The sequence below is a fragment of the Convolutriloba macropyga genome, chromosome 3 (assembly GCF_964194025.1).
Source record: "Convolutriloba macropyga chromosome 3, txConMacr16.3, whole genome shotgun sequence".
Lineage (NCBI taxonomy): Eukaryota > Metazoa > Xenacoelomorpha > Acoela > Convolutidae > Convolutriloba > Convolutriloba macropyga.
In genome coordinates this window covers 25618081-25643537 of record NC_134470.1, presented here as the reverse complement: position 1 = coordinate 25643537, position 25457 = coordinate 25618081, and the positions used below count along the sequence as shown (strand labels likewise).

General features: G+C 36.9%; 1 protein-coding gene across 2 annotated transcripts in view; it reads left to right on the top strand.

The window, feature by feature from the left end:
- The window catches only part of LOC142336101 (kinesin-like protein KIF9), a 50144-nt gene extending 39043 nt beyond the window's left edge, over positions 1–11101 (top strand). Inside the window, exons 11-17 of one of the 2 annotated variants that reach the window (XM_075384645.1) lie at positions 226–428; positions 7390–7512; positions 7805–7993; positions 8501–8610; positions 9186–9290; positions 9748–9771; positions 10532–11101. In XM_075384645.1, the coding sequence (XP_075240760.1) occupies positions 226–428; positions 7390–7512; positions 7805–7993; positions 8501–8610; positions 9186–9290; positions 9748–9771; positions 10532–10630 (853 nt within the window). In that variant the 3' untranslated portion in view covers positions 10631–11101. The remainder of the gene's footprint in view (positions 1–225; positions 429–7389; positions 7513–7804; positions 7994–8500; positions 8611–9185; positions 9291–9747; positions 9772–10531) is intronic. The other variant, XM_075384646.1, reaches the window with a different exon arrangement.
- The last annotated feature ends 14356 nt before the right edge of the window (positions 11102–25457 follow it).

The following is a 25457-nucleotide window of genomic DNA, read 5'->3' as shown; positions in this document are numbered from 1 at the left end:
AATATTCCTCATTTGTGAAAGCCCAAATTTTGGACAATCATGTGTGTATGGCGGCTGGATTGTTTTAGTGAAATTTAAACCTTGGAAAATTTAATGCCCCCAACTCAAACCTTGGAAACTTTTAGTTTTAATTTGTGTTTCCTTGTTCTAGCTTTTTGTGTTTTCTTTTCTGCACATACGAAATTTTGAGTTCCTCTAATTTTTTAAATTTAAGCTCCATTTTAGCCCTAGAAGTAGCCACGACGTTTCACCCAGTAGGGCTGGGTCCCCGAGTCAGGCTGCGGGTGAGAAAGACTCCGCTTCGGGGGCGCCAGGGGGAGCTGGAGCAGCAGAGCGACCCTCTACGCCTCCCCCTAGACATGTTGCTTTTGAAGACTTCAAACGTGAGGATGGTGCACAGCTCAACAAAATTCTAAATGAAAATAAGGGTGAGACATTTGATTTCCATTTTTTCATTGGAGAAACTGCTCTATTTACAAATTGATAACAATAATTCACATTCTATGTATTATGTAGAATATTGCATGATCTTGCAACACCGATGTCAAATTTTCAGGAATCTTGTTAGCAAGAGTTAATCTTGTAAAATTTTTGTTTGAATCTTGCAAAAAATCTTAAAAGAGTTTACAAGATCATATATTGCTTTCGCGTCAACCTGTACATATCACTACGATCATTGTCAACATTTGGCCGAGCAGTTAGGTTGTTTATGAGTAGTCCAAACCTCTATAAAGATCATCTGACTTTTGATGTATTTTGATTGAATTAAGCCTGAGGCTCAATGTAATTATTTTAGCTGGCGTGTTTTGGAAAGTCATCAAATCGGTTAACACATTTAACTTTATGATTTGATATAACTAAATGATTTGATCGTTAAATTTCCTCTGTACAATGATGCGGTGGTAATATTTCATGACTTTATGGGCAAGCTAGATTATTTTTCTAATTGACCTGAAATTATCCGATCTCAATTGAACTTGGTACTGAGAAAGTCTGTTTTTTATATAAACAGTTTTTGACCTTAGCAGGGATGTTCCTAACAACGTATGGAAATATTCGTTTGCCTTTCAACGAAAGGAAAAACTTTCAAAAAATAAGTATTTTAGTCAAATATCGTAGCAGCAAAGTAACAAATGAGGTTGGTAACTTATTATTATTATTACTGCGTTGCCTCCAATAATCAGTCCAATCAATTGATACCTTTTTGATATTTTTATAGCAATAATATTTGATTCTTTTGTTGTATAGAAAAGCCTACCTTTTCCTCACTTTTTACGTCGAATAAAGTTATTAAACCTGGTCTTTAATATGGTCAGCTGGTAAGGCCAGGCTATATCTGCATATTTTCTCAAAGTAAATGTCATTAACTTCCAATCAACCAAAGCAATGACCAAAGAAAAATTTTTCGAATCCTATTTTTGAAAAGTTGTTACTTCAAAATAATTTGCTACATGTTGAGACCTGATTTTGTAACGGCTGCTCTCCCAATTATGACAAGGAGAGCTTTACACCGTCCAGTTTGTTTCAGCAGTTTCAAATTTGTCTGGATAATTCGTTTTTGGGAACTGTATTATCCTCTGTCTTGTAGATTACCGTTGCATTACGAGAGACTCAATTAGTCCCAATATTTATGAGTTCATCTTTGTTGTTCAACGAAATCATTTCTCTAAAAATATCAAAATAATTTCACCTTGAAACAATCAAAATTTGCTTGAGTTTTAGTTGATAACTAAAATTATTAGTTGAGTTTGCAATATGATTTACTAGACAATTGTTTTAGCCACTGGATAGGTCAGTTAATTTATATATCTGCATCGTTAGTAATTTGAGAGATGTTTTCCCGAAATCAATGCTAAAAATGTTATAAGAACAACACTATGTGCGTTTTCACTTAATTGGTCAGTAACACAATTCGATTAACAATGCTACGCTACTGTGAGCCAGTTAGAGAAATTGTCGTTGTATTCTGTTCTTTCTGAGAAATAAATCAACTAGAATTGATTTTTTATGGTCTTTTTTGTTTCGTTGTTATTGTATTGTGCTGTCTTATCGAAAATTGATTTTTTTGGAACGGGATTCAAACCTCGTTTATTATAGAAACGTGTAGCAACGTCTAGAGAATGTAACGTATACCCCTCCATTACAGTAATTTTAAAATAATGGGGCCTATAATTGGAAAAACCCTTGATACCAACAGTCTTCCCCGTCTCAAATATGCTGAATATAATATCTACTCTGTTCAAATTAGCCTAATCTTCAGACAAACTATAATCCGACAGATTACAACAGACCACTGTTCACAGCCATGGCTATCACTGGCCGGCAAGGGTCAACTTCGTCTTTAATCTTACAATTATCTTTAAAAATCCAACACAATTTCCTAAATCACTTAAGTTATTGTGTACCTGGGTTATGAAATGCAGCAAAGATTGGGCTATAACTTGTCTAAGTGGGAGTTGGAATTGAACATGACCTGTGGACATACTAGTGAATCTCATTTAAGATCCAAAATGGGAATTCGATTTTATAAATACACCAGAAGCAGGCTCATGCGAGTCTCAATGCATAGCATAGAATGTTTAACTGCTCTCAAACAAAGTTTGTAGCAATTATATTAGTCCTGTGGTTTTAATGCAGTTTTTCACTTGACCGATTTTTTTTTTTGACCTATCTGATTAATCGTCCTCCAAAATAAGTTAAACAGGTAACGCACGGACGGAATTAAGGGCTCCTAGAGCCTTACGCCTTACCAGTCTCTAAAAATAGGATTCACCAGAACTGTTTTGAACAGACAATTTTATAGTGTGGAAGTCGGTTCTTTATTTTAAAATTTTGACCAACTCTCAGACACCCTTTTACACCCACCCCACCCCCACTAACCCATATCCCTCCTCATTCCCTCCCTCTAACACCCCCAGTTCACCCTCTTACACCTGGTGGTTTGGATCCTTTCTGGTCCAGCCCTCCCAACACTGCCCCCCCCGTCTCTTAAGCTCCCACCGCCTCACCCCACTCCGCTCACCCAACACCCCACCCCCCCCCCCCCCCGATGCCAGGATCTCTAAACCCAATCTAGGTACTACCGAAGCCAACCGCTGGCCGGTCGTTTGAGAGCAATTCGCCCGACGTTAGTCGGTTATATTCCAGCATATCACTAAAGCTTCCCAAAAAAAGTTTTAATTGCTATCAGAGAACTGAACTCTGATTACGTTTATGAAAAAAATCATAACTATCAACTCGATAAAATTATTACGAAAATTTAATGTAATTTATTGTATCTTTTTAAAAAATGCATATTGATTTTTCTTTAAAACTTACAGATCAACCCATTTGTTTAACTTTTCTATAGGTTGTAGACCAGTTGACTTTTCTCAAAAAGCACACAAGACAAAAAATCAAAATTCAACTTATGAAAGTCGTTGACTTTAGAAAGGTAGCCCTCAATGCCTTTTTCATGTTATAAAAAAGAACATACGATTATATGAATTGACAAGGCGGCTCTTTCGAGTCTGTGCATGGCACAGAAAGTTCCAAACTAGTCCTCGAACAAAATTGATCGAAGCCATTGTTGCAAAAAGTGCTATCATGAAAAAGATGAAATAATGATTGTCATTTATAGGAACGGCATAATAAACAACAGTCTATTCGGAAACTTCGTGGAACACTTCTATCGCCGTTTGCCATTTTGGTGCGTTTTTCTTCCATATAGTGACTTACAGATCAAACAATATGTCAGTTTCCTTAGGTTGAAGACCAGTTGACTTTCCTTAAAAAGCACACAATACAAAAAAATATAAATTCAATTTATAAAAGTCGTTGACTTTAGAAGGGTAACCCTCAATGCCTTTTCATACGATTATTTGAACTGACAAGACGGCTCTTTCGAGTCTGTGCATGGCACAGCAAGTTCCAAAATAGTTCACGAAGAAATTAGAAATGATCAAAGTCATTGTTGCAAAAAGTGCTATCAGGAACCAGATGAAATAATGAATGTCATGAATTTATAGGAACGGCATGATAAACAACAGTCCATTGGGAAACTTTGTGGAACACATTTGTCGCCGTTTGCGTATTTGGTGCATTTTTCTTTCATATAGTGATTTAAGATGCGCTTTAAGCCTCTTCATTTAAAACTATGAGAATTTGGATATTTGCTTTGTGTCTATTTTGCCATTGTTTTTGACAACTCCGTATTTCAGATAAAAGCTTGTTTTCTTTCTTTACTAAAATCTCTCGGCAAGTTGCTGTAAGCGTCTTCTATGCGTTATAACCACTGACGTTTCGGTTTTCCGTTTATCCTAATTTGCTGGAAAACAGAGTTCTTCAAATAGTTAATAAATTTTTGTTTTACAAGGTGAGAATGTTGCTGAAGAACTTTTTCCTGTCTTTTATAAAGGCTGTTGTTTTTGTTTTCGCTTATTGAGTGTATTCTCAGTTCATTTTTTGCCCTATTAGATTTCTGGAAATGAGTAAGGTTTTTATTCTGAATTTTTTATTTCTCAATAAATTTATGCATCTGTCCTCTTGATTTTTAGAACTCTTTTACTCAAGAGTAAATTAGTCTTCATGCAAACAAACTCCAGAAGCACTAGAAAAGATCATTTTTTAAGTTTTTGACATTATTTTGCTAAAAAGGTAAAGTTGAGTTGGTTTTCCGCTTAGTCTTTTCATTTTTATCTTGGGCAGTTTTTGTTTGACTATACCCTACTTTTTTAATCTTTTCTCAAACCCAAAATTAAACTTTCCAAATCAAATAAATACTGAAGTACTGAAATAGAATAGTTTTCATTCTATTTTCAAATTAAGCAGATAATGGAAGAGAACATATAATATCTGTTGATGTTGTTCACCGCAACTGCTACCCTTCCCGCCCAATAGCTTCCAGCCGGCAACCGTTCCACAACCATCCTCACTTCCTTTCTTTCTCACACTCGAACACTTGCAGAAATGAGTCGTAGTTCGGTTCAATAAATTCTAATTTGGAACTGAAGTTTGGTATGAAACGTCTACGCACTGATAATAGAAAAACAGCGGAAAAGTAATTGGTCATGAAAACGGGCACGAACTAAAAAAATCAACGTATCATTTAAGAACAAGCATGTTCCTATCTGCTTTGATTCACTTTCAAGTCGATGCTCAAACTTAAATTTTCTCTGAATTGACAGAAGCTAGTGGCCTTGTTGATAATGCTGTTCAAAGTCCAAAACTTGTTGAAAAAAAGTTAGCAAAAATCATCTGCCAGCTAAACTGACCTAGTAGATTTAGTTAACCAGAGGAGCGTGTTCTTGACGGTGAATAAGATCTTCTGATGCGAGAAAAAGTTTTTCTATTAGATGATTCATGATCCGTGGCCTCATGATAATTTATCTTTCTCGGAAAAGTTATGGAGCACAAGTTGTACACGTTAATTCAAATTTTGCCGCTTGGCAACTGGAAAGATAGGAAATGAATACTTTTAATCGCTGACTGAAAAAGTTTAATGGACACCTTTTTCAAATCAAACAATGCATCCTAGTGATTTATTTTATCCTCAGAGTCAATTGTTCTCAAGACAAAAGAAAAGCAGTCTGAAGATGTTAGTGATTAAAAAAAGATCGATCCAATGTTCAGAACAAAATTTAACGTTTATTATTTCGATCAATCAGAACATGCATGCACCGCAGCTCACCATTAAAATAATCCACAATCCAAAATTTAATTGTGAAAATCAAATGCGACGTTTTGTTAAAATATAGAGAGGGAAATGCCACGGTGCCGAAAAGTTGTCTTGTTGATAAAAGGTTCTTCAAAAGTTCTTAACTATTTAGACATCATTGAAGGCAAGACAGTTACCGAGTTCTTTTTTAAATTCACTCACAGTTTCACCTATTTAGCGAAGAAGGTTCAATATGAATGATTCACAGTCATCAGAGTTTCTTAATATTAGCAGTGACTTAACTGAAAAGCCATCCTGGAAACTTTTTATTAGCTCAAGAGCATCAGTATCAGATGCCAACTATTGGTTTGTTGCATTTATTATGTTTGGACTCAAAATTCCGAAACTTGGATGTTCACTTTCGAAATTATGGCAATGGGTTTGCAGACAATGTTTTTGCGTTGCACTATGTTTAACCAGATTTCTTCTATCGTAAAGCAGATAAAAACAAAAGCCTATGCTGATGCGCAGTTTCACTGATGTTGTTTTGTACAGTGAAGTAGGCAAATAGAACGACAATCACTTTCTACGTTATTCATTGGGTTGCCTAGATGCCGCCTATTGAAAATTAGTGTAATCCTGGAAAACCTTCAAAGATGACGCCGCTCCACGCTGTATTTTTTAATATTTCAAGGAACGACCGGAAAAATCCTTGAAGCCAGACATCCTTTTGGCTATTACTCAGATCCTACCAGGAGCTGTCTTATTGTTACCCTCAATGACTTTGAGAAAACTCAATCCAGTTTTGACGAGTTTGTTTTAAAGTTTTCCACTGAAATCGGTATGCTGGTTTTTATCAGCCATGATAGCAGATGCAACGATTTTGTGATTTTTATAGTTAGAAACTGACAACATAAAATTCATGACTTTAGTAACGCTGGAATTCTTGTTGCCTGAAGGCTGTTTCTGAAATAAATCTTTCTGATCCTTCTGTAAAAAAAGCTATTTGATGCTATTATTCAATGCATTGGTCTCAATTAGAAGCAATATTCTGCAGAATTGTTGGATGTAGTGTTGGTTGGATGCATTCATCTATTGAAATGCAGCGTGAATTCTCAAAGGCATACCGCAATAAGAGATACGTTTCTGGGATTTATCTAAATTGATTTGACTTGTTCCTACACTCACAAGGAACCAATTATCAAACATCATTCAGAGTAAGCCTGCTCTAAGAGGCGGCCTCTTCGCAGTAAATTTCCTTGTTGTGTATTCGTATGACTGGCACTAATGCAAAATCTAACTGTAACAGAAACGCAATAGACATATTGGACAGCTGCGCTTAAGTAAAGCGAAAAAAGTTCTTTGAAGCGTGTCAGGCGGTTGGCATCTCGTTTTACTCCCCCGTGCTTTTAGCTGATGGCATTGTGTCCAGAGAAAGCACCTTTTTTGTGAAATAACTGGTTGACATTGCCATCGAAACAGCAAAATTTTACGCCAAAATAATGAGCTGGGTCAACACAAGAATATGCTTTGCGATCCTGAAGGCATCAAACTTTTGTATCAGAGGCACCAGAAGCAGAAGTTTTTTTGTTTCTGTTTTTCTTAATTGCAATTAGAACAAAATTTTTGGGGTTTTGTCCCGAAATTTTGGGTTGTTTTCATGTTCTCAGGTTTTAAATCTGTTCTCTCTTGGTCGTTTAATGATAAAAATGCGTGCATAGAGGTGACTTTTCCAAAAATGTGTTTGTTTTCAGAGGTTCTGAAGACTAAGATCAACCAGAGCAGAGAGATAGCCAATCAGATCAATGAAGTGAAGAGGAACATGGACAGGACGAAAGACGAGCTCAACCAGATTGCGGCCGAACGAGAGAATCTCGGTTACCAATGCAAACCATACAAATCATAGCTATCATTTTCACAGTTATTTAATATAGTCAGACTTTTTTCTCATAATTGAGGGAGGATGATTGTTATTATGATAGCCTTTAATTGACGGTAGGTCTATCTTTTTCGCGGTATTCCCCAAGATGAGTGAATTTTTATCGTTGAAGAAAAACCGTTTTAAAGCGAGATATCCAGTTTGTTTTTTAATAGCAACTCAAGTAAAATCAATGGAATCTTTTTTCAGCTGAGTGGATCGAGAATAATTATCCGTTGTTGGTATTCCAGGTGGATTCCAAGGCCTAGATGAGAGTAGCAGTGAGCAGATTGTGGAAGAGAGTGAATATGGATTAATATTGCGTCTCAAGGGTCTCAAGAGGGACTATAGAGAACACTACAGTGAGTTGCAGAGGGTCAGATCAGAGGTACAGTACTGCCAGAAGCTTGTCGACCAGTGCAGACAAAGACTCATTTCAGGTTAGGTCCAAACTTTTTATCGCCATTATTTAAGAGCCGTGTTTTCATTAATACTTTTTTCACATTCACATGCAGAACGTTGTTGATTGGGCTGAACATTTTCAGGAATTTTTCAACGAGATTGTTTTTAATGGATTTTTTAAATTATTTAGCTTGATCTTAGGTATCACTTTGGCGTTTTGTTGAGCCCTCTCTACTAACGATTCCAGAACATCAATGTTCACAGACTTTCTGTTGTCAATTGGAGAATTTTTTTCTTTTAGTAGAATCATACATACTGATTGGCCTATCATAATTGTTGGATATCATTTCGACATTCGGTTATTTGATCACATGAGTACAAGATTTGTGGACCAAGCTTCTTAAAATTTAAAATAAAGATTTTTAGGTACCTCTGAGTTTGGTTTATAAAGTTTTAGAATCACTTGAACTATTATATAAGATATTTTCCTATTTGACTTTGCTTTTGCTGAGCTATGATGATTATTGTTGTTGTTGTTGTTTTAGATTTCGACACGTGGTACCTGCAGAGCTACTTGGGCCCCAATGTTGACTTCACCCCCACTGTGCAGACAGAATATGGACACGCACAGGCCACCACCATATCACACATCACGGTACGTCTCATTCACTATTTCCTGCTCATTACTGTCCCTAAATTGAAAAACAGGGAATACAAACGAGTTCGAATCGCAAATGGAGAAAACAATTTGGGCGATTTTTTGGCTGCTTATATTTTTTTAGTTAAGGATTCTTTTTTGTTAGCAAATACAGAATAGTCAGGTTACGGGATAAAAACATCATTTTTTCTTAATGGTCAGTTATAGGACGTGTCATATTTGCTATTTTTTTATGTTCGAGTTTTAGAGATGATGATCAATATGTGATTAGACCAGTACGACGAATACTAGCGATTGCTATTTCACGATAACCTCAATTGCTAATCGTACTTCGGTGCGTGGAGAGTTCTGCGATATTTATTTTATTTTATATCAAGACTCAGCTATTCATATCAATACAGAGATCCTCATTGAAGATTGGTGCTTCTGATTCTATTCGAAAGGGCACTTTCAATCTTTAATAATTCTAATTTAGCATTTTGTGCCACGTGATCAGTTTATAACTAGTGTCTTGTCTGAGTATGAAATCCTTTAGCATCTAATTTCTGATTGTTGTTTGTTGTGCGTTGAAGGAGGATAAAGGCGAGAGGCTAGAGAGGGCACAGACTGACCTCATGATGGATAGTGAACCAGACAGCTTCACATTCCACAAGGCCAAACGACAGTCTATCCGGAAGGTACCACACACGCACCAAAGTTACACTAACAGAAACTTGTGATTAATCATTTGTTTGTTAAAATTGACTGGTGGACTTTGAGCACAGTCTTTAAGAAGAAAATCGTTAAATTCGTAAGTTAGCACCACATAAATCCTTTCAATTAAGTCTTGGATTGTATTTTTTCTAGCGCCGTGTCTGAGAAATAAAATTCTTGGTGTCTTAATTGCCAGCTTTTTGGTTTTGTTGAAGAAAGTTGCTAATAACCACACTATTATTCAATAATAACGCTACATAACAACAACAAAATTGACAACAGGTTCATAAACGACATTTAGCGTATTGGATTGATTCTGAACTTAAAATGTTCATAGCAGATTTGAACAGTAAATTTTCTGTATTATGTACCAAACAATTTATGCACTTCTTGAAACGGAGATCATTCGGTGTGTTCACTTTTTTGTTTATTTCCTTGTAGTGTCACACTGCCCACGTGAACAAGGTATGAATGAGTTCTGATGACGTCACTGATTGCCAATCATTGGATGGTTCTAATGGTTGTGTTCCACCACCCACACCTTATACTGAATTTCTTTCTGTCTATCTCGGGTTTTCTCTTCCACCATTACTGTACTATCCCTTAAGATGGACCTCGTAGTCTTTATGATCTAGTTACTTTAAATTTATCATTCAATATTCTTACTTGATACGGTCTTTTTAGGAAGTATGAACAGTTTTAATTGTCACATGTTAACTGCAATTTTATGGCCTGTTGCAGATCGAGCTTGTAAGTTGGATGTTATATGTATAAAAATTTGTAAGTTTTTAGCAGAAAAAAAGAGGCCAGAAGTAAGACAATGTATCGCCTGATAAAAACTTGCACGTATCTTTTAAGATCTTATGAGATCACTATCCCGTCTCAATCCGGGTCCTGTACAGGAAACTTAAAGTGTCACTGTAATTAACTCCTTAAATGTCTGTAAGTAAATTCCTGACTTTTCTGCTTAGACCAATATTTTTTTAGAAGTAGTCTCCACGTTACTTCTCTTCATTCGCGCAAAATACTCCCTTCCCGCTCGTCAATGGAGCCACGAATAATTACTTTAGTTATGGGGGGTGATCTTAAATTTTGATTTTTGTGCTAGGAGATTTTAAGGATCTAAGAGTTTATGTACATAACATACAACTACCATAAATTTAAAGTTACTATAACTTGTTGTCTTCACAGTCACAAATATCTTAGGGGACCAACTCTGTTTTAGTACAACCAGTCTAAAACCCAGAACCAGACCGTACACAACGATGGTCTCATAATGCCTGCGAAGAAACCTACACAGATGATTCTAACAGCACCGTACTAAAAATTCAACCAGTCTATCACAACAACAACAGGGATAGAATAAAAAGAGACTAAATCCGAATAAACTAATATTCAATCATCTGTACACTTAGCTTTGATAAAGACTTCACATGCGCAAACGCGAATCTTAAGCATAAACTTGTTTATCGTAGAAGTTGACGCGTAGTAAGAAAAACTCTATTGAAAATTATATAGAATATCATTAATAACGCAACTTTTGAGGTGAAAATTGGAATCTTAACGTTCCCTCCCATGATCAAATATTCATACATCATTTATATTAGCTGAATGTTTTTGGTAATCGTTATATTCCCGCCAATTGTTTTAGTCAAATTTTGGTAAACTGACATTGTCATGAATATTAACAAAACGACAGTCCGTTTACATGAAGTTGAATTAAGGATAGATTTTATAGATATCTGACATATCAATAAATGCGAATTATAATGAATTTAAACTATTTTTATCGTTCTTTTTGAATAGCAGCAAGAAGAAAATGAAGCGCAAATTATATAGCAGAAACTTTTCGAATTCTGCACTAGGCTTTATGTTATTTTACTGGGTTTCAGCGAATGTTTTTCCGCTGTGAGCTTCCATCGTACTTTTCACAATTGCCATTTGTTAATTTTTAGCTAATATTTCACTGTTCCTGTGGAAAAGAACTCTTCGCTAGCTACCCTTGGCTTTATTTTTACCCCGTCAATTTTGATTTCCTAAAATAATAATCGGAGGAGCTTTAAAATGTTTACTTTTCTCGAACCCCATATATATCACTGAGTGAGTTATGAATGCCACCCAGATCATAGTAAAATTGTAAATGAGCATTGACTTATACATGTATTATTACGCAGACTGTTTGTTAGTCTGCCATGATTATTCATCATGTCAGTTTTTACCCTGTTCATACTGAAAAAAGAGTGAAATACTGAAGAAATGGGTTTCAAGAAAAGCCTTGAACAGTCTCTTTGACAACTTTAAGGAGTTACAACTTTAAAATCTAATCTTCGTGATCAGTTTCATCAACTATTGGGCTTTAGTTACCATAACAGATGTTAAAAACCCTTTTGTCAGAGTTCGAAAGGTCTTCAAATACTCCCGAATCTCTGAAGGCGTTGGACCTCTGCCATCGAATTGGACAAAAAAGCGTTGTTAAAGATTAATTGCAAATTGATAAACATCGAAAATCGAGATTCGAACTTATAAAATAGAAAAACGAAGGGGAACAAGATGGAAACAAATAACATCAGCCCTATTACTAAAAATGCCCAGTTATTTAAAGTCAATGCCCCTGCCCGCCCAGCCACCCATCTTAAATAGCAGTTATTTATTAAATACCCTGCAATCACGAGATGAATATTTACACTAGGCTAGGAGAGGGGTGGTGTAATTTTCAACAATTGTACCTACTAGAGTTTATACTGCAACAAGTTGCAAGAGACGTGAGTTCAAAAACAGGAATTAAATACAAGGTAAAAAGAGAAATGTTAAAATTAATTTTTTTTCTCAAGAGCTGTCAATTGAAACTGGACGACGTAAGGAAATGAATAGGTAGACTTTAAAAAATAAGACGGCTTAATCATTTCCCACGTCTGTATTAAGTCGCTTTTGGCTTGTTTTACGGCTCTTTTCTAATACCATTGAACTATCGCTGTTAAAATTTAAACGAGTGTTGTTGTTGTTGTTGAGGATTTTCTTTACAGAAGGGATTTCTCTCGATCAAAACAGTTATAGAAAATTAGTCCATGTCTCTCTGCAGTGTTGACAGTCACAACAGATCTGCCACGTGCAGACGTTTTCTGGTTTGTACCGCATCATGATATCATTCCACATCTGCTTTAGAATTCTGTGTTTTAGGTCGTGTTGATTTCCGAAGTCAATGCTGTGATGAAGTATGCTGGCTATCCTTTGGGTGCGAAAGAAGAATTCGCCGCGAGATTTTTCGAGTCGTTTTTTCGTTAAGTCAAAGTAATCATCTCTTCTCATTGATCTGTTTCCAGGCAGCACCGGCTGTTTTGTATTTGTCGGTTGAATTTGTTGAAGACTTGATAGTAGTAGAAGATCATTGAGCTGATAGTAAATTGGCAAGGGTAGTAGATTGGCAAGGGTATATTCTGATAACAAAAATATCCGCGAAATTCTTTGTCTTTTTGGCAATGAAATCATACTGAAATGAAATCATGAAATAAAAAAATTGTTATTTATTTCGCATTGAGGAAATTAAATATTATACTTTTGTAAATATCAGATGAGAAATATTTTGTTTTCATTCAGAGAAAAAGCAACAGTTAAAATAAAAACAATTATTTAGGTGTTTGTTATTTTACATAGTATCTCAAACCTTTTAAAACCCTTGAGGGTGTCGTGAAAACGAGTTTACCTACAATTGTGTTTCTCAGCCTTCAGAGTGTCTTAAAATTAGAAGATCCTTTTGCGCACTAATTGAACATTTTTGACTGAAGGGCGCTTAAAATGGGAGAACAAGAAATGTCGAACAAAATATGTATGTTTTTCTACAATTGTCAGGTTTGTTATACAAAACTCTATGAGCTATTGAGGATCTAATGATGAACTCAATGAAAAAGGCAGCCAAAGGTAGCCAAAAAACTAATACTCTATCAGTTTGAAATCAATACTGGCTATGAAACAAATCCAGTGACAAACCAGCTTTATGGTGGCCAATCATTTACAGATACACTAGATGTTGTTCTGTATCAACGTAATGATTGTTTTTGTATTGATAAAAATTTTGTGGGAGGCGTGATGAAAAATCGACAAGATTAAAAAAGAATCTGCTTTTGAAATTTTTGTAATTTTGAATGTCAATGATTCTTTCTGTGATACTCATTATGAGCTGATAACTAGTGCTTATGTTTTACCAAACACATGTGTTGCCGTCGTTCAACGAAAACAAAGCTGTTCAGTTTCGATTGCTCTGCTAACATTCTAATTGACAAGTCCTAAGTCCAGAAATCATATCTTTGATTGTTCAAATAGCTGACCAAGCTAACAGTTATTTCAATTTCACGTTTCGAAATGGAAATCCTTAGATACCACGAATGCAATCCGATTGTGAAAAAGAAAGTAAAATATTGGACTATACGCACTTTCATCCAATCAAGGCCTTACCAACATTTCTTACTAAGACATACTTTTCCAATGTTCTATTTTTACATAGGGTTATTGACTTTTATCCTATATTATACAGTTGAGTGCAACCTGATATACGGTATAGTTGGAGCGTATTTCTTATTGAACGGATACATTCACGTATGGTGCGTTTATTATGCATTCCAGGCATTTGTGAGAGGGAGTCCCGAAATATACCAAGAAGATATCGACACCTACTTTAAAAAAGGGGCACTGAGTTTAAGTGTCAACTTTGTTTAAAAATAAAAGAGTAATTCAGATAGTTTGAAATGATTTGAACCGGATGAGGTCTGCGAATCAAGACAGGTATGGTTCAGACAGACCCGAGGCCCGGACAGGGGGACCTGGAGCTTCAATCTTGCCGGACCCCATTTTTGGTCTGTTTCTTCTGGCCGAATCCCATTTTTGGTCTGTTTCTTCTGGCCGAATCCCATTTTTGGTCGGACCTAAACTCTAGAAATTTCTTTTGTGAATTAAACAAAAAATCGAATTTTCAATACACCAACTAAAAAACAGCTTGCAAAAAATATTCCCTTATAAAGTGCTAATTTCCCTTATACGCTCCTTCACACAAAAAATTATGTAATTTTTCATCACACGAGGAAACTTTTCCCGTATGAAATTACGCGAGACGCTTTTTTTCACTCGAAAAATTGCGTGACTTTTCATCACAGGAGAAAAATTGTGTATTTATGCACACATGAGTTTTAGATTGCTGCCCATATTTTGATCTGGCTCATATTCACGGTTCACGGGAAAGTAGAGAAAATTTAACCTCACCCATGCCCAATTTTTTGCATGTTTGATTTGGAGCCGCTGTTCGTGACTTTGAAAGGCCTGTGTTGGTTCAAGGACCTCAACCTAAGTCTTATATTCAAAATTTCGTTTTCTCAGTTTTCCTGGCAAATTTCTAACTGCTTCTATTGAAATATGTCAAATCTAATGTTATTTTTTGAAGAATTAAATTCTACTTGATCATTGATTACACAGCAATTGGTTCAAAAACAAATTGCTGCTTCAATAATCACTTTGCTTTTTTAAGAAGCCCATAGGTGGCATTTTTTATCTGAACAAATTCGATATATAGAATAAAAATGGACATACACATTTACATAATATATACATATATAAATACCATAATATATAACGTATATACATAATATATAAACTATAATACGTAGACAAAAATCAACTAATCAGAATGAATTTTTGTCATTAACTTGGATAATCCAGTCAACATTATGAAATCAATTAGTCAAAACAAAAGCTTCAGAGTGACGTCGACTACGTCCAAATTCTCTGTCATATCTCTATTTTGACAGAGAGAAAAAACTTGTTCACTCCACAGATCCTGCTACTTTCGAAATTTCATATCCCATCGGAATTCAATCTCACCGCTTTTGAGTGAGTGCAATCAATGTGTCTGAGTTCAAATAAAAAGATTCTTGTTCACTCTTATTAAAAATTAAAAAGTATCTGCTTTTCTCTATCAAGGAAGCTATGATGAAACAGCTAGAAGTTCACGGGATCCTGGAGTTCTTGCCAGAAGTATCGTAGATGTAGCCCTAATGGCAACAATTAAAACGAATTGATCAAATCTGGTATTGAAGCACAGAAAAGAACTTAGAAAATATCTTAGAGCTTAGAAAATTAACTTATGTTGATAAACTCAGAAAGAAAACAAACTTACCAGATTTATAACGACAACTGCAGCTCACAATTTAGAAAATGAATGTAAATCAGTTTAGATCTGTATGTTTATCAAATATTGATATTTATCTACTAATATTGAATAGGAAATGCAACTTTGTGAACCATCTCAAGTGAAAAAAATTTTGCATGTAATAATGAAATGACGCCCACTCATACGCCCCAAAATCGCCTGATTTTTGATACATTAACCTTTTAACAAATGTACACTATAAATGTTATATTTATCTTTTAGACTATATATACGACTGATTTTTGCTAAAATCTTCACAATTTTCTTCTCTTTTGAATCTCCTAAAATTCATTCTTATTCTCTCAAATAACTTTTGAGCTTAAACAGCTTCAATCTCTAACGTGCCAAAACTCGTCCCGCCTCATCGGGGTTGTTGCGCTACAGTTTTCGTAATCCTGCTAATAGGTTATGGGCCCAGCCATCAGACCGTTGAAAAGCTAATAAAGTTTTGGTTGAGATTGTAGTGTCAGTGTTGGCAGTTTTAGCTCTTCTAGATTGACGAGAGTTAAGATATTAAAATTGTGATTTCCCTCTTAAATAAGGCTAAATCAGAAAATGTAATAGAAAAGTTGAAGTTTAAACTTCATAATGGAACGATCAAACAATTGTTTGAAGTGGATGTCGTTTAGCGGGTTGGCTGAGGACTACCCAACATGGAGCACTCGTTTCTCTGCCTTTGCACAAACCAAGGGGTTTTTCGAAACGCTCACAGACACAGTTACCTGCAGGCCAGCACCACTGAGGGAAGATGCCAATGATGAGCAAACGCGTGAACACGAGGCACAGACTCAAGCTAGAGCTACAGCTGTACAGGAAGATGAGAGCCGCAAAAATCAGATTTGGTGCTACCTGGCAATGACGCTAGACGCCAGCAGCCTCATGCTCATCCAACAAGACTGTGTGAACAGCAAGGGACTTGGAGATGGCCAGAGTTGCTGGAGAAGCTTGGCTACTTCTCCAGCAACGCTTCAGAAGCGACGAGACAACCACAGTTATCAGTCTGATGAGGCAGTTGGCCAAACTACAACTTCGAGAGGACAAAGCCATCCACCAGTACTTCATCAGAGCGCAAGAATTGGTCATCCGGTTGCATCATGCTGGTGAGGAGCTTTCTGAGACGCTGTTTATTGCAATGGTATTGAATGGTCTTCCACAACGATACGAGCATTTTGTGGTGCAGGAGAGCTTCAGTCCTGCAGAGAACTTTTCGAACTGATGAAGCGTCTCACCAACTTTGAGGAGAGCCGCAGACAGAGAGATGATGTGGAGCAGGATCAGCACGTTGCCATGTCAGCAAAGAATGCTTCTCATCAAATTTTTATACACTCTTCATTCAAATCACATCCTAAGAAGACTTTTTCTAAGCCTAGTAGTTCCAAAGGCCCTAGATTGTGTTTTGTATGTAACAAACCTGCACATTTAGCAGCTAGTTGTTACAAAAAAGACAACGCCGTATGTAGTATAAGCAAAGCTAAAAGCCACCTAGCAAGTGCATGTAAACATCAACAAAAAAAGTCCTCATAAAGGCTTAGCATCTAGTTTAAGCGCTGACAGCTCATTTGAAGTTTCAAAAACTGATTTAGTAGTAGATTCAGGCAGTACTGATCACATGATGATAGATAAAACTTGGTTTAATAATTACCAAAAACTAGAAACCACAGTTAACAATCCAGATGGAGGGAAAACAAAAGTTGAAGGAATAGGAGATGTAGATGTGGAAGCACGAGACACTAAAGTTGTGCTACATAAGTTGACATTTGAAAAAGTTCTGCATGTACCAGAGCACAAAACAAACTTAATTTCAGTTTCAAGTTTAGTTCAAAAGCAACACGAATTATTTCACACAAAATCTAAGTCAGTGCTAAAACTCAGAAGCAAAGAAAGCTTCAGACTGATAAGAAGAGGCAAATTGTTCTTCTTACCATACAGAAAAGAAAATAAGCACCACTTTTGAAACTTAAGTGGGGGCACGTGTCAAGCAAAACTTTGGTATAAAAGACTTGGACATTTGAACTCTAGAGATGTAGCAAATACAACAGACGAAGCTTCCCAAGCTTCAGATTTTTGTGAAATTTGTGCTTTGGGAAAATTTTCGAAAAAGCCTGTTCCAAATGTGAGCGATAACAGAGCAACTCAAAAACTAGAAGGAGTTTACTCTGACGTTATTGGACCAGTTAGTCCATCAAGTATAGGTGGCAACAGGTATGCAATCAGTTTCATAGACGATTTCAGTGCCTACACAGTAGTAAAATTTATGAAATACAAAATGCAGGCATTGCAAACTTTCAAAGAGTATGTTGCACAATATGGCCGACCAAAAAATTTGAGAACTGATAATGAAACAGAATACAAAAACAAAGCCTTTAAAAATTTTTGCATAAGCAAATAAATAGCTCGTGAGTTCACGGTTCCTGAAACACCCGAGCAAAATGGTGTTGCAGAACGTTTTAATAGAACAGTAGTAGAGGCTGCAAGATGCCTTCTAATAGATTCAAAATTGCCAAAAAAACTATTGGGTTCGAGCAGTAGATACAGCATGTTATGCAAGAAATTTAGTTGTCAAAGACAAAAATACAAAATCAGACTTTAAAATTTTTTTTGGCAGAAAACCGAGAAGCGACAATCTAAAAGTATTTGTTTGTGTAGCCTATTCAAAAAAACTGTGATGCCAGTAAGAAATCAAAGTTTGATCCAAAAGCAACTAAGTGCCTGTTCATTGGTTACTCTGATCACACAACAGCTTATTTGTTGCAAAACATAAAAACTAGGCAAATTTTCACTTCTAGAAACGTTAGGCTCAATGAAAACAATCTACCAGGTTTTCATAATGAAACCGAAGATATAGAAGTCAGCTTTCTATATCTAGACTTAGGCGAAGTAAGAGGAGAACTTCAGAATACAAGCACCTCAAGTGAGTTAAATTCAGAGATTGAGTTAACTGAAACAGAGAGCGTTCAAGAAAGTGAAAACAATACAGAAACTGAAGTTGATCAAGAAAATAAAGAAGAAAAACCCAGTCCTAGCGTCAAACCAAAATACAAAATTAATGTACAGTTTAATCCAAATGTCGCAGTGAAAAACATAGAAAGAAAGCCTTCAAAAATTCCAGTACTTGTCAAAAATTCGCAACAGAAAAAAATAAAGCCACCCACAAGACTGCAAATGATAGGTAAACTAGGTCAAATAGCAGTTCCTTCAGGAGACCAAAAGACTTTCCAACTTTGGTCAGAGTACGATGATATGAAAAGATTGAGAAAGGAAGCAGCTCAAGATAGAGAATTTAAGCGAAGTGATAGGTCTAGAGCGCCTCCGGAACGTTTTGGTAAAAGCTATTCTCATGCTGTTCAAAGCACATTAACAAAAAATTTCATCGAGCCTGAAAACTTCGAAAACGCTATTAGTTCGGAACAAAAACACAAATGGCTCGCAGCAAAGAAAACAGAGATAGAAATCTTAAATGAAACAGAAACATGGGACTTAGTTCCAAAAGAAAAAGGATAAAATATTATTCCTGGCCGATGGGTGTACAAAATTAAACAAGATTCAAACGTAAATATCGATGTTTAAAGCTCGTTATGTAGCAAAGGGTTTAAACAAATTGAGGGAATTGAACATTCGGATACCTTTGCTCCCACAAGCAAGCCTGAAACCTTTAAAATTCTACTAGCTTTATCAGCTATCGAAAACTTTTGTTTAAAACAAATGGATGTAAGAGCAGCTTATTTGCATCCTAAAATAGAAGAAGAAGTCTATCTAGAGCAATCAAAAAGTTTTGAAAAGTTAGACAACAATGGCAACAAGTTAGTTTGTAAGCTTAAAAAATCAATATATGGACTGAAGCAAGCAGCCAAAAATTGGTATCAGGAGCTTTCAACTTTTCTAATTCAGCAAGGTTTTGAGAGAATTAAACACGATTACTGTCTTTTTCTAAAAAACAAAGAAAATGACAAACTTTGTGTTCTAACCTGGGTTGATGACTTATTCATAGCAGGAAATAGTCAAAACCAGATCGACAAATTAAAAAGTTCACTAGAATCAAAGTTTAAAATGGACGACAGAGGAGATCTTGAATGGTTTCTTGGAATGCGAAGTCTGAAAACAGAAAAAGGAATAACTTTAGATCAAGAAAAGTACACTCAAAACATTTTAGAACAGTTCAATATGCAAGACTGCAAACCAAGCGAAACGCCAGCAGAAAATAACCTAAAACTTGAAGTAGCTCAGGAAGATTCAGTAAGAGTTGATTCACATGAGTTTAGAAGTCTAGTAGGTTCACTACTTTACCTAGCTGAGCAAACTAGACCAGATATCATGTGGATCACAAATGTCTTATCACGCTTCATGAATGACCCAACTGTTGAGCATTTCAATGCTGGGAAGCGCGTGTTGAGATACCTACAACATACTAAATCTCTTAGACTCTTTTTCCCATCAACCAGCGACAGCACTCTAGTTGGCGGATGCAGACTGGAGTGGAGACGTGAATGATAGACGATCAACAACAGGATACCATTTCAACCTGGGAAACAGTGGGGGATCTGTCATTTGGCAAGTCAAGAAGCAACCGACAGTGTCACTCTCATCGTGTGACGCAGAATACAAGGGTTTAGCTGCCGCGGTGCAAGAAGCCATCTTCTTGCGTGGTCTTCTCAGAGAACTGGGGTACGAACAATTTGAGCCCACAACCATTGGAGAGGACAACCAGAGTTGCAAAAAGCTTGCAACTAACCCAGTGCTTCACAAACGATCAAAGCACATCGACACGAAATACCATTTCATCCGAGAACGAGTTGATGACAACTCAATCAAATTGATCTACACGCCAACAGAAGAAATGGCAGCAGATCTTCTGACAAAATCTTTGCCACAGCAGAGAATAGAACAACATCGAGAACAACTATTGGTCGAGTCCAGATTCTTACCTAGCGGCAACAATTTGAGTGGGTTTATTGGAGCACAGAAAAGAACTTAGAAAATATCTCAGAGCTTAGAAAATTAACTTATGTTGATAAACTCAGAAAGAAAACAAACTTATCAGATTTATAACAACTGCAGCTCACAATTTAGAAAATGAATGTAAATCAGTTTAGATCTGTATGTTTGTCAAATATTTATATTTATCTACTAATATTGAATAGGAAATGCAACTTTGTGAACCATCTCAAGTGAAGTAAATTTTGCATGTAATAATGAGATGACGCCCACTCATACGCCCCAAAATCGCCTGATTTTTGATACATTAACTTTTTAACAAATTTACACTGTAAAGATTATATTTATCTTTTAGACTATATATACGACTGATTTTTGCTAAAATCTTCACAATTGTCTTCTCTTTTTAATCTTCTAAAATTAATTCTTATTCTCTGAAATATCTTTTGAGCCTAAATAGCTTCATTCTCTAACGTGCCAAAACTCGTCCCGCCTCATCGGGGTTGATGCGCTACAGTGTTCGTAATCCTGCTAACATCTGGTAAATTAAACAGAAAGGCTCCCAGACATGTATCTTCTGGTGTCAGCTAAAAGTACAATTTTTTCGTGTTTTCTTTGACGTTAAAAAAACCATGTAAGACTTGCGCATTAAAAATGACAAATGATGTCCCCATTTTACAACTTTTGTGCCTAATCATCGTGTTACCATCGTTCAACGCAGCATTTGACGTTGAGCTTTTTTCAATCATAAGAAAATATTCACGTTGATAGCAGCTAGTTTACCAGTTCTCCAAAAAGAACAACAAAAACGTCTCCTGGCTGCGAACTTTTTTTTGGTATCCAGTTCTTCTTCTCAACCACTGGAGATAAGTTCACTGATTAAGCAGAGAAAATGCAGTCTTGAATTTTGTCATGCCGTTTTGCGTCTCCTTTATAATGGCAAGTGTTACGTTGGCCGCCTTAGGAACTTTGTGAGATTTATTTGATTATTGAATTAATAAAGGATTACATTGGTTTAGTATAAATTAATCAGTTTCCAGTTTCTAGTTTTTGTTAAATTGACTGTTCTTCACGATTTCTGATGTTGTTATGGCTGAATACTTGCATGACTTTTCTTAACCATGTCCAATCAGTATCGGGCACAGATGGTAAATAGTGCACATATGGCAAATAATCCACTGGGCATCAATGTTGATGACATCGCCGGCCCCATTTGCAGGGTTGCAAAAAATAGTCGGCTTCCGTAAAGACGATGCTTTGTTAGGTAAAAACTTTGTAGCCAATAAATATTTCCGGTAAAAGAACTGAGGGGAGAAAAAGATGGTTACAAGAGATAACAAAGCATATAATTTTCAAAATTGGCGTTTCTAACTAACGGAAGGGTAAAGGCAAAAAATTGTAATACCCGAAAATTGCGACACAAGCGGAAAAAGCTAAAGCGGAGTTTGCTGCGGTGTAGCAACTTTCTACACATCGCAAAAAAACCGAGATTCCTACCTGTTGCGGACTGTACCTACCTGTACCTAACTATAACCACTCAAGAGTGACGGACCTCAAGAGTGACGTACTGGACTTTTTAAATCGTATGTTGATCGACAAGTAAGTGATGTGACTTCACATTAACGATAGTGTAGATTTCTGCAGGAGGAATTTATGGAAGCTGAGTGCTAAAATGATGTGAATTTGTCCGTTGAATGTGAATGTAATTTACTCTTCAGAAATTTTACTTAGCTTGAGAACGGGGCGGATCTTTTCACCGTATGCAGTCTTTATTTTGACTGACCGAACTACTTTATCCGAGCCTGGATACACTTCAACTACCTTTGCTAGAGGCCAGAGACCACGAGGTGTGAAATCTTCCAAAATCCAGACTAAGTCGTGAACTTTTAAATTCTGATTTACTTAATGCCATTTAGAGTGTTTCTGCTGGTTAGGGAGATACTCTCTAATAAATCGGTTCCAAAAATGTTGGGCTAGAATTTGTGATGTTTTCCAAGATTTAGTAACTGCTACTTTGCTTTGAGAGAAGACTCCTGAAGGGAGATTGATTGAGGTCTACCCAAAAGGAAATGATTTGGCGTTAAAGGGAGTGGATCGTTTATATCGCTAGAAACATTCGTCAATGGTCGCGAATTCATGTTGGACTCAATTTCACAAGTGAATGTCGACAGCGTTTCGTCTGTTAGCGTTCTTGAGCCAATAACTTTGTAGAGGGAGAGTTTGAAAACTTGAACTAATCTTTCCCAGCTGCCGCCAAAATGCGGAGCCAGAGGGGGTTAAATTTCCAATTGATATCTACGTCTAAGATGTGGAGCTTAGATGCAAATTCTCGAGAGGATCTGAGAGCTTCTATTCCTTTTCTCAATTCGGAACAAGAGCCGACAAAAGATTTTCCGTTGTCAGAATAAATTATTTTTGGTTTTGCGCGGCGGCTAATGAATCTGCGGATGCAACTCATTGTAGAATCTGTAGAAAGACTTTCAGAAACTTCCAAGTGAACGGCTCTTACAACTAAGCATGAAAATAGAAGGATATAACGGGTAGCAAATTTACCACACTGTTTTATAGGAAAAGGACCTATGAAGTCCAGGCCTGTTGTGGCAAACGCAAAGTGATTTTGTAGCGGTAAACGTTCACTGGGCAGATCTGACATCTGAGGTTGACTAATTTTTTGAGCCATTCTTCGGCAGGGAATGCACTGACGTATTGTTTGTCTAACGACAGCTCGGCATTTCAGAATCCAATAGTATTCCATTAAAAAGGAACGTGTTTGTTCAACACCAGAGTGACTATTCACCACGTGAGTGTTTTTGATGAGGAGCTTAACAATTGGGTTAACCCCGTCTAAAATTAACGGATGGCGAGCAGTTTCTAAGACCATTGCCTTAGACAGCCGACCTTTGGCGCGGAGTTCATTTTTTTCGTTAACAAAAGGACAGAGTGTCTTTAGAGGGCTCGACGAAAGTATCTCCTTGCGTTTTTGTAAAGACAAAATCTCACTTCCAAAATTCTGACTTTGAGCAACGCCGATGAGGTACTTGTAAGCCAGTGTGTGATGTGCGAGCGATAAGCTACTGCTCTGTTTTTTCAAGCGATCGAGGAAGAAGAAGCAGTATGCTGCAACTCTAACAAGACGATTCCAATTGCTGAAGCTTGCAATGTCGATGGGACATTGAATTGCTGAGTGCAGATCGGTTTGCAACGCATGAACGATGAGAACGTTTGAATTTCGTGCTTTCAAGATGTCCTGACTTGGCCAGTCACTTTTTGATAACTGTAGAAAGGAAGGACCGTTGAGCCATCGAGAACTGCAGTTCATCTGTTTAACTTCATAGCCTCTTGAGCCATCATCGGCTGGATTGTCAGCTGAGGTGATGTAATTCCATTCATGTGCTGTTGATACATCAAGTATCTTCGCCAACCTGTTAGCAACAAATATGCGATGACGTATCTCTGGGGTTCTGAGCCAATAAAGAACTGTGGTACTATCGGACCAGAAAACTTTTTCTTTAATGTGAATGTCGTGCTCTTCTGTCACGAATTGTGCGAGCAGAGCTGCGTAGACGGCGGCTTGCAACTCGAGATTTGGAATTGTCATTCTTTTGATTGGAGCTACGCGGGCTTTTCCCATGATGAATTTCACTTGAACGGTTTCATCAACGTATTCAATCCTAAGATACGAAACTGCTGAGAGTGCATACTCCGACGCGTCTGAGAATGTATGGAGAGCTGTTTCCTTTATTGCTGTGTTAATGAATAAACAGCGAGGTATTGAAATTTCGCGGAATTCCCGTAGTTCGTTTTGCAGCTGAGTTAGATCTGCAAATTCATTGAGGTCCAATGGTTTGTCCCATTTTGGTCCATGATTCCAGGCGGCCTGTAGACTTTTACGAACTCGGATGGTGAGCGGTGCTATAAAACCTAGGGGGTCAAAAATGGATGCGACAAACCGCAGAAGTTTTCTTTGGGTTACCATAGTGTTATCCAAGGGAAACTTCTTGAAAAGTTTCTTCTCGATTACATAATTGTCTGTTTTTGCATTCCACGGTAATCCGAGGACCTTTTGAATTTGAGGTGAAGCTTCGTTTGTGTTTAAAAGTTGATCCCTTCTGACTTGTTGCAAAAAAGCAGCCGAATTAGAACTCCACTTGGTGAGGTTAAAACCCCCAAGAGACAGGCAAGCTTTAGTGCTGCTCATTATGTTTACAACTTTTTCAACGTCGTCAGTGGAAATATACAAATCGTCCATGTAGATATTGCGTTCAACAATATGGGAAACCTCAGAAAAATGTTTCTGATTATCTATTGCAGAGCGACGTAGAGCGTACGATGCAATGCAAGGTGATGACGTGGCACCAAATATGTGGCTAGTGTATTCATATTCTTCTATTTTGCCGTTGTGATCCCACAAAAAACGAAGATATGAACGGTCTGAAGGAGCAATTTTGACTTGCATAAACATTTGCTCAATGTCAGCGGATATTGTGATATGACTTTATCTGAAACGCAAAATAATCCCAACAAGATTGCTGAGCAAGTCCGGGCCTTTCAACAGATTTGAGTTGAGAGATTGGCCTTGAAAGATGCTGGACGCGTTAGTCACCCGTCGAATTTTTCCGGGCTCATTTTCGTTTGAGACCGGATGAAGAGGTAGATAAGAAACTGACTTTGTGTTGTCGGTACAAAGATCAATTTTTACAACATATCCGTTTTGCAAGTCCTTTTGCAAAGTCTCTTCATATTTTTCTCTTAATACTGGCTTTGTGGAAAGCTTTGCTTTTAGCTGCTTCAACTGTTTCTCAGCGAGCCGTCTGTTATTCGGCAATTTTGCGTTCTCTTTCCACAAGAGACCAACTTCGTAATGACCATCCTTGAATCTGGTTGTGGATTGTAAAATTTCCAAAGCCTTTTCATCGTTCTTGGACATTGCTTTTTTCTTGGATGCAATGCCATAATTTTCGATCTTCATCCAATCCTGAACTTTAGTGAAAAGTTCGTTGTCCAATTGGCCACGGGAACAAATTTG